General features: G+C 44.0%; 2 protein-coding genes across 2 annotated transcripts in view; both read right to left on the bottom strand.

Moving 5' to 3' along the window:
* Positions 1-12956, bottom strand: part of MYO10 (myosin X) — a 295459-nt gene that overhangs the window by 211822 nt on the left and 70681 nt on the right. The gene's annotated exons all lie outside the window — the stretch shown is intronic.
* Positions 4181-5616, bottom strand: LOC142070827 (uncharacterized). Its single transcript, XM_075124777.1, has 2 exons — positions 5128-5616; positions 4181-4739 (listed from the first exon to the last, which is right to left on the bottom strand). The coding sequence occupies exons 1-2, from the start codon at positions 5528-5530 to the stop codon at positions 4198-4200; spliced, it is 945 nt and encodes a 314-aa protein (XP_074980878.1). The 5' UTR covers positions 5531-5616; the 3' UTR covers positions 4181-4197.

Genomic DNA, 12956 nt, shown 5'->3' with positions numbered 1-12956 from the left:
ATCCTCTTTCCTTGTATTTCCCTGTAAAACTTCATTCATATCTAACCTATATATTTGAATTTAAAAGCATAATTTTTAAGAAATGGAACATTCTGTACTGATAAATCTGAGTATGGGTTATTGGGTGAACAAGGAAGACGTTTGGCATAATCTTCATCTGCAAAATGATTAATTTTACAATAAGCAAAATTTGGAGTATAAAACATTTGATGTTTCCCTTTAATGTTGGAAAATCTGGGGACTCCTGATCCTACTGAAGTCCATGGCAAAACTCACATTGACTTTAGGGGGAGCAGAAGCTGGCCTTTCCAGTGGCATATGTGCCACAGAGTGTGTTACATTCATTTCAGAAATTACTGCTGTTAAAAAGTCATACCAACATGAAATTTGTCCATGGGGATGCTGGCTTCCATAAGCTACTTCCCTTTCCAAGGAGGGACTTATTCCTTAGGGTATGTCTACACTACGGAATAAGGTCGAATTTATAGAAGTCGGTTTTTTAGAAATCGGTTTTATAAATTCGAGTGTGTGTGTCCCCACAGTAAATGCTCTAAGTGCATTAAGTGCATTAACTCGGCGGAGCGCTTCCACAGTACCGAGGCAAGCGTCGACTTCCGGAGCGTTGCACTGTGGGTAGCTATCCCACAGTTCCCGCAGTCTCCGCTGCCCATTGGAATTCTGGGTTGAGATCCCAATGCCTGATGGGGCTAAAACATTGTCGCGGGTGGTTCTGGGTACATATCGTCAGCCTCCCGTTCCCTCCCTCCCCCCGTGAAAGCAAGGGCAGACAATCATTTCGCGCCTTTTTTCCTGAGTTACCTGTGCAGACGCCATACCATGGCAAGCATGGAGCCCGCTCAGGTAACCGTCACCCTATGTCTCCTGGGTGCTGACAGACGCGGTACGGCATTGCTACACAGTAGCAGCAACCCCTTGCCTTGTGGCAGCAGACGGTACAGTACGACTGGTAGCCGTCATCGTCATGTCTGAGGTGCTCCTGGTCGCCTCTGTGAGGTCGATCAGGAGCGCCTGGGCAGACATGGGCACAGGGACTAAATTTGGAGTGACTTGACCAGGTCATTCTCTTTAGTCCTGCAGTCAGTCCTATTGAACCGTCTTATGGTGAGCGGGCAGGCGATACGGACTGCTAGCAGTCGTGCTGTACCATCTTCTGCCGAGCAGTCATGAGATGTGGATGGCATGCAGTCCGTCTGCTGCCAGCCAAAGATGTAAAAGATAGATGGAGTGGGTCAAAACAAGAAATAGACCAGATTTGTTTTGTACTCATTTGCTTCCCCCCCCTCCCCTGTCTAGGGGACTCATTCTTCTAGATCACACTGCAGTCAAGATGCAGCGAGGTAAATCTAGCCATGTATCAATCAGAGGCCAGGCTAACCTTCTTGCTCCAATAAGGACAATAACTTAGGTGCACCATTTCTTATTGGAACCCTCTGTGAAGTCCTGCCTGAAATACTCCTTGATGTAAAGCCACCCCCTTTGTTGATTTTAGCTCCCTGAAGCCAACCCTGTAAGCGCCCCTCCCAGCGTCAGAGCAATGGCAAACAATCGGGCATCTGAGAGTGCTGTCCAGAGCAGTCACAATGGAGCGCTCTGATGGGGCTAAAACATTGTCGCGGGTGGTTCTGGGTACGTGTCGTCAGGCCCCCGTTCCCTCCCTCCCTCCGTGAAAGCAAGGGCAGACAATCATTTCGCGCCTTTTTTCCTGAGTTACCTGTGCAGACGCCATACCACAGCAAGCATGGAGCCCGCTCAGGTAACCGTCACCCTATGTCTCCTGGGTGCTGGCAGACGCGGTACGGCTTTGCTGCACAGTAGCAGCAACCCCTTGCCTTCTGGCAGCAGACGGTGCAATACGATTGGTAGTCGTCCTCATCGTGTCCGAGGTGCTCCTGGCCGCGTCGGCTGGGAGCGCCTGGGCAGACATGGGCGCAGGGACTAAATTTGGAGTGACTTGACCAGGTCATTCTCTTTAGTCCTGCAGTCAGTCCTATTGAACCGTCTTATGGTGAGCAGGCAGGCGATACGGACTGCTAGCAGTCGTACTGTACCATCTTCTGCCAGGCAGGCAAGAGATGAGGATTGCTAGCAGTCGTATTGCACCATCTTCTGCCAGGCAGGCAAGAGATGGGGATGGCTAGCAGGCGTACTGTACCATCTTCTGCCAAGCAGCCATGAGATGTGGATGGCATGCAGTCCTTCTGCACCGTCTGCTGCCAGCCAAAGATGTAAAAGATAGATGGAGTGGGTCAAAACAAGAAATAGACCAGATTTGTTTTGTACTCATTTGCCTCCTCCCCTGTCTAGGGGACTCATTCCTCTAGGTCACACTGCAGTCACTCACAGAGAAGGTGCAGCGAGGTAAATCTAGCCATGTATCAATCAGAGGCCAGGCTAACCTCCTTGTTCCAATAACAACGATAACTTAGGTGCACCATTTCTTATTGGAACCCTCCGTGCAGTCCTGCCTGAAATACTCCTTGATGTACAGGCACCCCCTTTGTTGATTTTAGCTCCCTGAAGCCAACCCTGTAAGCCGTGTCGTCAGTCGCCCCTCCCTCCGTCAGAGCAACGGCAGACAATCGTTCCGTGCCTTTTTTCTGTGCGGACGCCATACCAAGGCAAGCATGGAGCCCGCTCAGCTCACTTTGGCAATTAGGAGCACATTAACCACCACACGCATTATTCAGCAGTATATGCAGCACCAGAACATGGCAACGCGATACCGGGCGAGGAGGCGACGTCAGCGCGGTCCCGTGAGTGATCAGGACATGGACACAGATTTCTCTGAAAGCATGGGCCCTGACAATGCATGCATCATGGTGCTAATGGGGCAGGTTCATGCTGTGGAACGCCGATTCTGGGCTCGGGAAACAAGCACAGACTGGTGGGACCGCATAGTGTTGCAGGTCTGGGACGATTCCCAGTGGCTACGAAACTTTCGCATGCGTAAGGGCACTTTCATGGAACTTTGTGACTTGCTTTCCCCTGTCCTGAAGCGCATGAATACCAAGATGAGAGCAGCCCTCACAGTTGAGAAGCGAGTGGCGATAGCCCTGTGGAAGCTTGCAACGCCAGACAGCTACCGGTCAGTTGGGAATCAATTTGGAGTGGGCAAATCTACTGTGGGGGCTGCTGTGATGCAAGTAGCCCACGCAATCAAAGATCTGCTGATATCAAGGGTAGTGACCCTGGGAAATGTGCAGGTCATAGTGGATGGCTTTGCTGCAATGGGATTCCCTAACTGTGGTGGGGCTATAGATGGAACCCATATCCCTATCTTGGCACCGGAGCACCAAGCCGCCGAGTACATAAACCGCAAGGGGTACTTTTCAATAGTGCTGCAAGCTCTGGTGGATCACAAGGGACGTTTCACCAACATCAACGTGGGATGGCCGGGAAAGGTGCATGATGCTCGCATCTTCAGGAACTCTGGTCTGTTTCAAAAGCTGCAGGAAGGGACTTTATTCCCAGACCAGAAAATAACTGTTGGGGATGTTGAAATGCCTATATGTATCCTTGGGGACCCAGCCTACCCCTTAATGCCATGGCTCATGAAGCCGTACACAGGCAGCCTGGACAGTGGTCAGGAGCTGTTCAACTACAGGCTGAGCAAGTGCAGAATGGTGGTAGAATGTGCATTTGGACGTTTAAAGGCGCGCTGGCGCAGTTTATTGACTCGCTTAGACCTCAGCGAAACCAATATTCCCACTGTTATTACTGCTTGCTGTGTGCTCCACAATATCTGTGAGAGTAAGGGGGAGACGTTTATGGCGGGGTGGGAGGTTGAGGCAAATCGCCTGGCTGCTGGTTACGCGCAGCCAGACACCAGGGCGGTTAGAAGAGCACAGGAGGGCGCGGTACGCATCAGAGAAGCTTTGAAAAACAGTTTCATGACTGGCCAGGCTACGGTGTAAAAGTTCTGTTTGTTTCTCCTTGATGAACCCCCCCGCCCCTTGGTTCACTCTACTTCCCTGTAAGCTAACCACCCTCCCCTCCTCCCTTTAATCATTGCTTGCAGAGCCAATAAAGTCATTGCTGCTTCACAGTCATGCATTCGTTATTCATTCATCACACAAATAGGGGGATGACTACCAAGGTATCCCAGGAGGGGTGGTGGAGGAGGGAAGGAAAATGCCACACAGCACTTTAAGCACAGCACTTTAAAAGTTTACAACTTTAAAATTTATTGAATGACAGCCTTCTTTTTTTTGGGCAATCCTCTGTGGGGGAGTGGCTGGTTGGCCGGAGGCCTCCCCACCGTGTTCTTGGGCGTCTGGGTGTGGAGGCTATGGAACTTGGGGAGGAGGGCGGTTGGTTACAGAGGGGCTGCAGTGGCAGTCTGTGCTCCAGCTGCCTTTGCTGCAGCTCAACCATACACTGGAGCATACTGGTTTGGTCCTGCAGCAGCCTCAGCATTGAATCCTGCCTCCTCTCATCACGCTGCCGCCACCTTTGAGCTTCAGCCCTGTCTTCAGCCCGCCACCTACTCTCTTCAGCCCGCCACTTACTCTCTTCAGCCCTCCACCTCTCCTCCCGGTCATTTTGTGCTTTCCTGCACTCTGACATTATTTGCCTCCACGCATTCGTCTGTGCTCTGTCAGTGTGGGAGGACAGCATGAGCTCGGAGAACATTTCATCGCGAGTGCGTTTTTTTTTCTTTCTAAGCTTCACTAGCCTCTGGGAAGGAGAAGATCCTGTGATCATTGAAACACATGCAGCTGGTGGAGAAAAAAAAAGGGACAGCGGTATTTAAAAAGACACATTTTATAAAACAGTGGCTACACTCTTTCAGGGTAAACCTTGAAAGTTAACATTACATACATAGCACATGTGCTTTCGTTACAAGGTCGCATTTTGCCTCCTCCCACCGCGTGAACGGATTTTGGTTGAATGCCAGCAAACATACACTGCAATGCTTTGTTCTACAGTGATTCCCCAGTACGTGTTGCTGGCCTGGAGTGGTAAAGTGTCCTACCATGAAGGACGAAATAAGGCTGCCCTCCCCAGAAACCTTTTGCAAAGGCAGAACCGCAAATGCCAGGGCAAAGTAATCCTTTCACATGCTTGCTTTTAAACCATGTATAGCATTTTAAAAGGTACACTCACCAGAGGTCCCTTCTCCGCCTGCTGAGTCCAGGAGGCAGCCTTGGGTGGGTTCGGGGGGTACTGGCTCCAGGTCTAGGGTGAGAAACAGTTCCTGGCTGTCGGGAAAACCGGTTTCTCCGCTTGCTTGCTGTGAGCTATCTACAACCTCCTCCTCATCATCTTCTTCGTCCCCAAAACCTACTTCTGTATTGCCTCCATCTCCATTGAAGGAGTCAAACAACACGGCTGGGGTAGTGGTGGCTGAACCCCCTAAAATGGCATGCAGCTCATCATAGAAGCGGCATGTTTGGGGCTCTGACCCAGAGCGGCCGTTCGCCTCTCTGGTTTTCTGGTAGGCTTGCCTCAGCTCCTTCAGTTTCACGCGGCACTGCTTCGGGTCCCTGTTATGGCCTCTGTCCTTCATGCCCTGGGAGATTTTCAGAAAGGTTTTGGCATTTCGAAAACTGGAACGGAGTTCTGATAGCACAGATTCCTCTCCCCAAACAGCGATCAGATCCCGTACCTCCCGTTCAGTCCATGCTGGAGCTCTTTTGCGATTCTGGGACTCCATCATGGTCACCTCTGCTGATGAGCTCTGCATGGTCACCTGCAGCTTGCCACGCTGGCCAAACAGGAAATGAGATTCAAAAGTTCGCGGTTCTTTTCCTGTCTACCTGGCCAGTGCATCTGAGTTGAGAGCGCTGTCCAGAGCGGTCAGAATGGAGCACTCTGGGATAGCTCCCGGAGGCCAATACCATCGAATTGTGTCCACAGTACCCCAAATTCGAGCCGGCAACGTCGATTTAAGCGCTAATCCACTTGTCAGGGGTGGAGTAAGGAAATCGATTTTAAGAGCCCTTTAAGTCGAAATAAAGGGCTTCATTGTGTGGACGGGTGCAGGTTTAAATCGATTTAACGCTGCTAAATTCGATCTAAAGTCCTAGTGTAGACCAGGGCTTAGAAAAGACTGGTTACTGCCAATTTTGGCTTCACTTAGTCACCCAAGGCCACGTTCTTCCCTAGAGTCTACCTTACCCGATTACAAAATAAGGAAAAAAAATTTATTTTGGAATGAGATTGGCCCAAACCAGCAATAGCTTCTTATACAGAACGGGCATTCTGCTATTTTATCACAGCTGCTAGTACTTTGTGAGACTGTCTCTTTACTTGTGTTGGTACAGCTCTCTGCACACTGGAACCCCAACCATGATTGGGGTCTTTGGGTCCACAATATAAATGTGAAACCATGATAATAAAAACACACAGATTTATTTGGTTCACCTAAAAAACCATGTTTATTTATTTATTTTAATTTAAAGATGCCAAACATCTCGTCTTTTTGATCGTTCAGGGCCACGTCCCACTGAAATAATTTTCAAAATTCCCACCAAACTTCCATGAGAGCAGGTTTCGACCCTCAGTACGAACCCCGCTGTAAGGGCTTATACAGTCCAAGCCAATGTTTATTCATATAAATTAACTGTAGAGCACTAGTTATTTGTTGCAATAATCTGGAAAGAAGAAGGTGTATGTTCTAGTAACTAAGCAAAGCATCAGAGCCAGCAGGATCTGGAGTTCTACTCTCTAATCAACCACTGTGTGACCCTGAGAAAGTCCATCACCTCCTAGTAAATCTGTCAACACAGCTGTGAAACTGGGTGGAAACAGGACTTGGAAAACACATGCCGTGTCTAGGTTGGCTTTTGTTAAATAAATACATCACCCCCTCAAAACAAAAACCACACTCTGAGTTTTATATCCACCGTGTTTTTCACTGAAATATACAAAAATAGAATATTTTAACAAGTGGGAGGGAACTAGAATATAAATATTTACCCAGTGTGCTCTGCAGAACTGTTACTCACCCAGGAGACAAGCATGTTGGTAGGCGTATAACTCAAGAAGTAGGTCAATATTCAGGGACGTGTTCAGTAGATAGACACGCTATCTATACTATTCCCATTGTAACTAGGCACTAAACTAGGAATGCTAAACAAAAACTGACTTCAGGGAATTATTCTCACCAGACTGTAAACTAAATTAGCTTCAAATGAAACACAGACTCAACAAAACTACAAGTGTTCAGGGTTTAATTATTACAGTAGAGACAATCTTCAACTACCAGGTTAGTACCCAGAATTTAGTCTACATTTCTATTCCACAAACCCTTTCAAAAACTTTAATAATCCTAGTGCATTTTGGACTTAGTAAATATGACACGAAGGAGGGCAGTTATGTCTTCTCATGAAACGTATAGCATTCTGTCCCTTAGATCTACCTATCCTGCAAAAGAAAATGTATAAATCCAAAAGACGTACTGAAAGAAGACAGTCATTTCAGCCACAAACTTAACTGTTTGACTTGCTGTTTTTGATGTAAAAACAAGGCCCAACCCTGCAATCCCTGTGTGTGTGGAACTCCCAAGTAAGCCATGCAGTGTTGTGTAGATTTGTAGGCTAGGCCAGGGCCTCGTATGACTGACTTATGCTTCCAAATCATTTTTTCAGTGCCAGCCACTCCTAATGCAAGTAGGACTGAAGGCAAATTTTGCACAGGTTTAAAACCTGCATCACAAAATGGTGAGGAAGATTAGATTGTCTTTTTTATGAGATAGCAATCTCCATTTGCTCACTGGTGTGCGGAGGGGCTCAGTTTGCATCTTGGTTTTAGGACAGAATTTTGCACCCATTGTACTTAAGGCTGAATTCCATCTTCCATAATAAATGACCTTTTCACTTAGAAATTTCCCAAGATGGAAAGCCTTTGTGGTTAATATTTTCCATGTTTGCTCTCAACCCAAAATGAATTTGTTTTGGAGTTTGATTTGGCAGTAGTTGTTGTTTTAAAATAGTCAACTGTTTACAATCAACCACTTCCTAATTATTCAAGCTTGAATAAAACAAGTAGAAAAGGAGTACTTGTGGCACCTTAGAGGCTAACCAATTTATTTGAGCATGAGCTTTCGTGTATTTCTTGTAGCTACTGCCTATAGTTAAACCTGATTAGCAACTAGTGTTTGGGTAGTGGCTGCATTATAATTGACAATTGTATCAGTTAACGTGTTAAAACCCGCTAAACATTCAAGCATAGATATGTCCCATACTTCTAAAGTAGTTTCAGCAACTGAAGTCCTCTACACCTCTACAGTTTCTTAAGTAGTTTAAGAAACTAAAGATTTTGGCTCCTTCAAGCAACTTAAACAGCTAAGAATTTAGGGTACCTTCCATTTGTTTAGCTTGTTGGGGGTTCAGTTTAAGTATGTCTCTGTTCAGGAAGCATCGAACCAAGCAGCTCCGGTTCAACAATTTTGAAAAAATCTGATAGTCATGCTCCTCCTCCCCTTTTTATTTAGGAACCAGGGGAGCCAGTGGGGATTGGGAAAGTGGACAGGGCTGTGTGACTGGAGGTCATGGGAAAGAGAGATTGGATGAGAAGCTGGGAGGAGGGGAACTGGGACTCGCAAGACAAGGAGACAGGGGTTAAGGAGCTAGAGTAAGGGAAAAAACTGGGAATGGCTGGCCAAGAAAACCAGGAGTGGGGAGAAACTGGGGCGAGGAGTCAGGAGGGGAGACATGAGGATTCACTGGGCAAAAAGACTGGGCGTGGACACTGGGACTGGCTAGGTGAGGAGAATGAGACTGGAATGAGCAGCTGCGGTAGGAAAGAAACAGGACTGAGACAGGGACAGGTTGGAGGGGATGGGGCAGAAGGGGTCATGCTTGTTTGAAGGGGTATAGGGTCTGTGCCAACCTGAGAACATCCCACTCCAGAGTCTAGAATGGAATCCCAAACTCCTGAGTCAAACCATTCCTCTGTGGTCAGCAAACATTTGTGAAACCCACTGGCAAAGCTTCTCATCCCCCTCTAGTGTTTCTTCTGATAGAGGGTGACAACCTACTACTGCTATCAGTTACTCAGTTACTTCAAGTGGCAGAGGTCTGAGTGGTGAATCTAAAGGTTCCAGCCCTGCTGATGAACCATGCTGGTGTCAATAGGATGCCACATGATGGAATTCCTGGTTTTTCAGGGTTTTTTAAAACTGTGAATTACAAACACACAAAAAACTATGTTAAAAGAACATTATTAGGATTGCAAAGTCAAGCACTGAAAAGTTAGGAAATGCCAGAATTTAGGTTACTGCCTGTGCAACATTACATTTCTTTGAACCTCTTGGTGTGTTGCATTTTGATGCAATCCTTAATGAAATGACCATGTACTATTTTTTTCACAGGACCGTGCCTCATTTAGTGCATTAGTTTGAGGGTGAATCACAGTCAATATGTAATTCCTGCCATTGTCCCAGCATTAAAAGCTTTCTGTGTTTATTCCTGGCCCCCAAAAGGATGACGATACTACTCGAAACAAAGTGAGGACCCTTTTCAAAACGCTAATGTTGAGGAGTTTAATATAGGACTGACTACGTGAAGAAGTTTAAAATAGTACTTGATCATGTAATTAAAGACTGTATCATAATCCATATGCATAACGGAGTTGAATTAAGTTTCATCAGTCAACTTTCACTACGGTATTTCCTAACTTTTCAGTGCTTGACTTTGCAATCTTAATAATGTGCTTTTAATGTAGGTATTTTAAAGTACAATATAATTAATATAAATCAGCTTGGATACAATATGTCTGTTTAGCTAGCTCAGTTCCAACCTGTGTGCAATGAAGTGTGACTTACTGATTCCTAAAAATGGAGAGGAGGAAAAGGAGACCTATTTGTTCAAAGTCTTTTTCTGTGTTTTGAATAAGTTAAACCAAACACGCAAAAGTACTTCAAAGCTCTTTTGAAGCTAATTAAAATATCCATATCAAAATAACTTCACTGTCACGTTGCAATACGCTTTGGGGGAAAACATTGCACAGATATTCCTCTCATTCATGATATAATTTAATATTCTTAATTAAATAATAAAAGGTCACTTTAGAAATTTTCCAAAACACATGTATTTGGGGCTCACCTTTACATCTGAAAAGCATATGTTCTCTCTCGCTTAAATATTTCTAACTAAAGTTACTGCAAGTAGCAAACAGCATTTCCATTATAAATATCTATTTCCATAAGTTCAAAGCAAAATTTAAAACTACAAAAAGTTATTTGATTTTCTCTTTCCAAAATCCATCAGGTTATTTTGAAGGAAAAAAATCTGTACATTAACCATAATGAATATTAATGTCATTGAGAGTCCTGAGGGGGAAAGTTTAAATAAACAAAATAAGCTAATTTGTGTAGAAAAGGAATGCTGAGCTCATGTACTGTCCACTTTTCTTTATTCCTTATTTCTTTTGAAACACTATAAAGTTAATTCAGTTCTTTAAATCATTCTGATTGCCTACAGTGGAAATCAAAGCCATTTTTTAATCCACAAACCAGGCACAGAGAAGGTGTCAGCATCACAAACTGTCTGCTGAAACTGGCAACGATCATGCCAAATCATGCCAGCTGTGACCATAGTTTTTTGTTTGTTTATTTTTTACTACCTGGATAGCTATTCACTAAAGACTGGATTGAGATCACTCATTTCACATAGGTCCAGATGGTTTACAGATTTATTTTTAACTACCCACTTGGCTGGATTTGAACCAGTCACCTAGAGGTTAAAAAAAAGCAGCAACTTCACACATTACCTTCAGAAAAATTGGGGCAGACCTGTAATGTTATTGAGTTTGGGTCTTTTTTGGTGATGCTACATTGAGAAACCATGTACAAAATAAAAAGAAACAGCACAAAAACAGAGGAAATACCTATGGCTCACTCTGACACTAATGAATGGTGACTAAGTATAAATTCCATGTTACCGGCATAAGTGTTCCTGAGTTTCTTGTACTTGCTATCAGATTCTTTTCAACAGCCAATTATTGGAGACCCAAGCCTAAGTGTTAAAAGGATTGTTGGTCTTTCCTTTTCATAGGAAAGCAGCTACTTCTTATGTGATTACAGGTGGTAAAGTTCCTGCCACATAGCTCTTTCCTTAACTTCAGCCTTATTTCTTGTAGTTGTCTTTCACACATAGTAATGGCATTCCAGCATGTATAAATCCTTATAAAAAAAAAAAGACAGTAAAACAGAACAGCAGCTTTCTATAGCAGTGGCTCAAACACTGCAGCTTGTAATGTGCCATTATACAATGTTTGGGACAAGTTATTCTGAGAGGGGGGAAAATATATTTTTATCTAATTGAAAAGTTGATGCAATTAAATGACCCCAAGAAAAAGACTTACCTAATTTAGTTTCCTTATACATTTTTCTTTAAAACGTTTGGGCCAGACCTGCAAACCCCGACACATAAGGAGTCCTTACTCAAACAAGTAGCCTCAGTGTCTCCCTGCAAGTAGAATTTTGCAGGATGGAGCCATTAGAGATCCTTACATTTTCACTCAGTTCTTACTCAGGCGAATTCCCATACAAGCCAAGAGAAGTTTTGATTTGAATAAGAACCTAAGAATTTGGCCCAATGGTACAACACTTCAGCTGAGCAATATGAAGCATCTCCCTGTTGCAAATGGACACAGTAATGTATATTTTGTTTAACCCAAACCATATGCTCATAAGGCACTGATAACACTGAACAATAAACTCAGTTCCACATCCAAAGGAGTCTGGAAACAGTGCTACAAAATTGAATTGACAAGCTTACTCATCACAATACTCGATTTTTACGAACAAAGTAGCCTGAATTCCTTTCCATTTTTTTGTGAACAGCTGAAATGTATTGTAACCCTTACAAAAGAAATTAAAATGGCAGTCTGTGTACATCTGCTTTAATCTTAAAACAAAAGCAGTTTTGCTCTCTTTGGTGCAGGCATAATAAAAGCACAGATGGTTTAGATTTGCTTTACAGAAAGCAACTGAATAGACTGACATCTTAACTGTTTACATAGCCAAGACAGACCATAGGGTCCATAGTAGGACAAGAATTTCTAGAACACAAAAAAGTACCCTATGTAGGCATCTCAGAAATTAACTGCTCTCACTGACATCTCACAGGGACTAAAAATACCACTTTCTGCATTGCACAGTGGTGAGAGGAAAGTTTTAATTCATACTGCACTAAAACATTCATTTTTCCAAAAATGATAACTACACTAATACCAAAAGAATGGATTTCAGCAGTTACAACAAATAGTACCTAATAATGCACAGTAAGTCAAGAACACGACCCTTGAAGAAACAAAAGAAACAATTTGTTTGACCCGGTGGTCATTTTAATTTTTTTAAGGATTATTCGTGTGCTTTATAAATCTTTGGCTCAACCTCTTTCAGACCCTCCCATTTTTGACCATGCAGGGTTAAATACAGGGTGTCTATACTGCTATAATTAGAGAGCTAACCTGCAATCCCAGTGGCTCTAATGGAGTTGCATAGGTGTAAGAGAGCAGAATTTTCCCTATAATTTATTTAAACACTATTTCCCGGATGCTCCCATCCTGCAACTAACCAAGGGTAGTGTTTTGGTGAGTGAAAGAGGGCAAATACCAAAAGACTGTGCCTTTGAAAAAGAAAAGGCAACGTATGCCTCAGTAGATGATATTTTACAATAAATACCCATTAGGATATAATGGAATGAGCACATAGTAGAGGGAGCAAATTAAAATACTATACTGCTCCTTCTTAGTAGGAATGTGTCCACTTTGATATGAACAAACACAGCAAGGTTTGTTTTTCTGAACACTAGGTTAGTCTTGAGCAAGGCCAATTAAAAACACTATGGATAAATTAGCCCTGAACAAGCTTTCAAGGACTTAATATTGGTGTGTAAAAACATCACACTTGGTGTAAAACAAGTGACAGAGCATGTGGTTTGGCTTTCAAAACTATAACTGAACAGTTGCTATTTCAGCTCAAC

The sequence above is a fragment of the Caretta caretta genome, chromosome 2 (assembly GCF_965140235.1).
Source record: "Caretta caretta isolate rCarCar2 chromosome 2, rCarCar1.hap1, whole genome shotgun sequence".
Lineage (NCBI taxonomy): Eukaryota > Metazoa > Chordata > Testudines > Cheloniidae > Caretta > Caretta caretta.
Note: the sequence above shows the minus strand (reverse complement) of the source record. Positions and strands in the feature narration are given on the sequence as shown.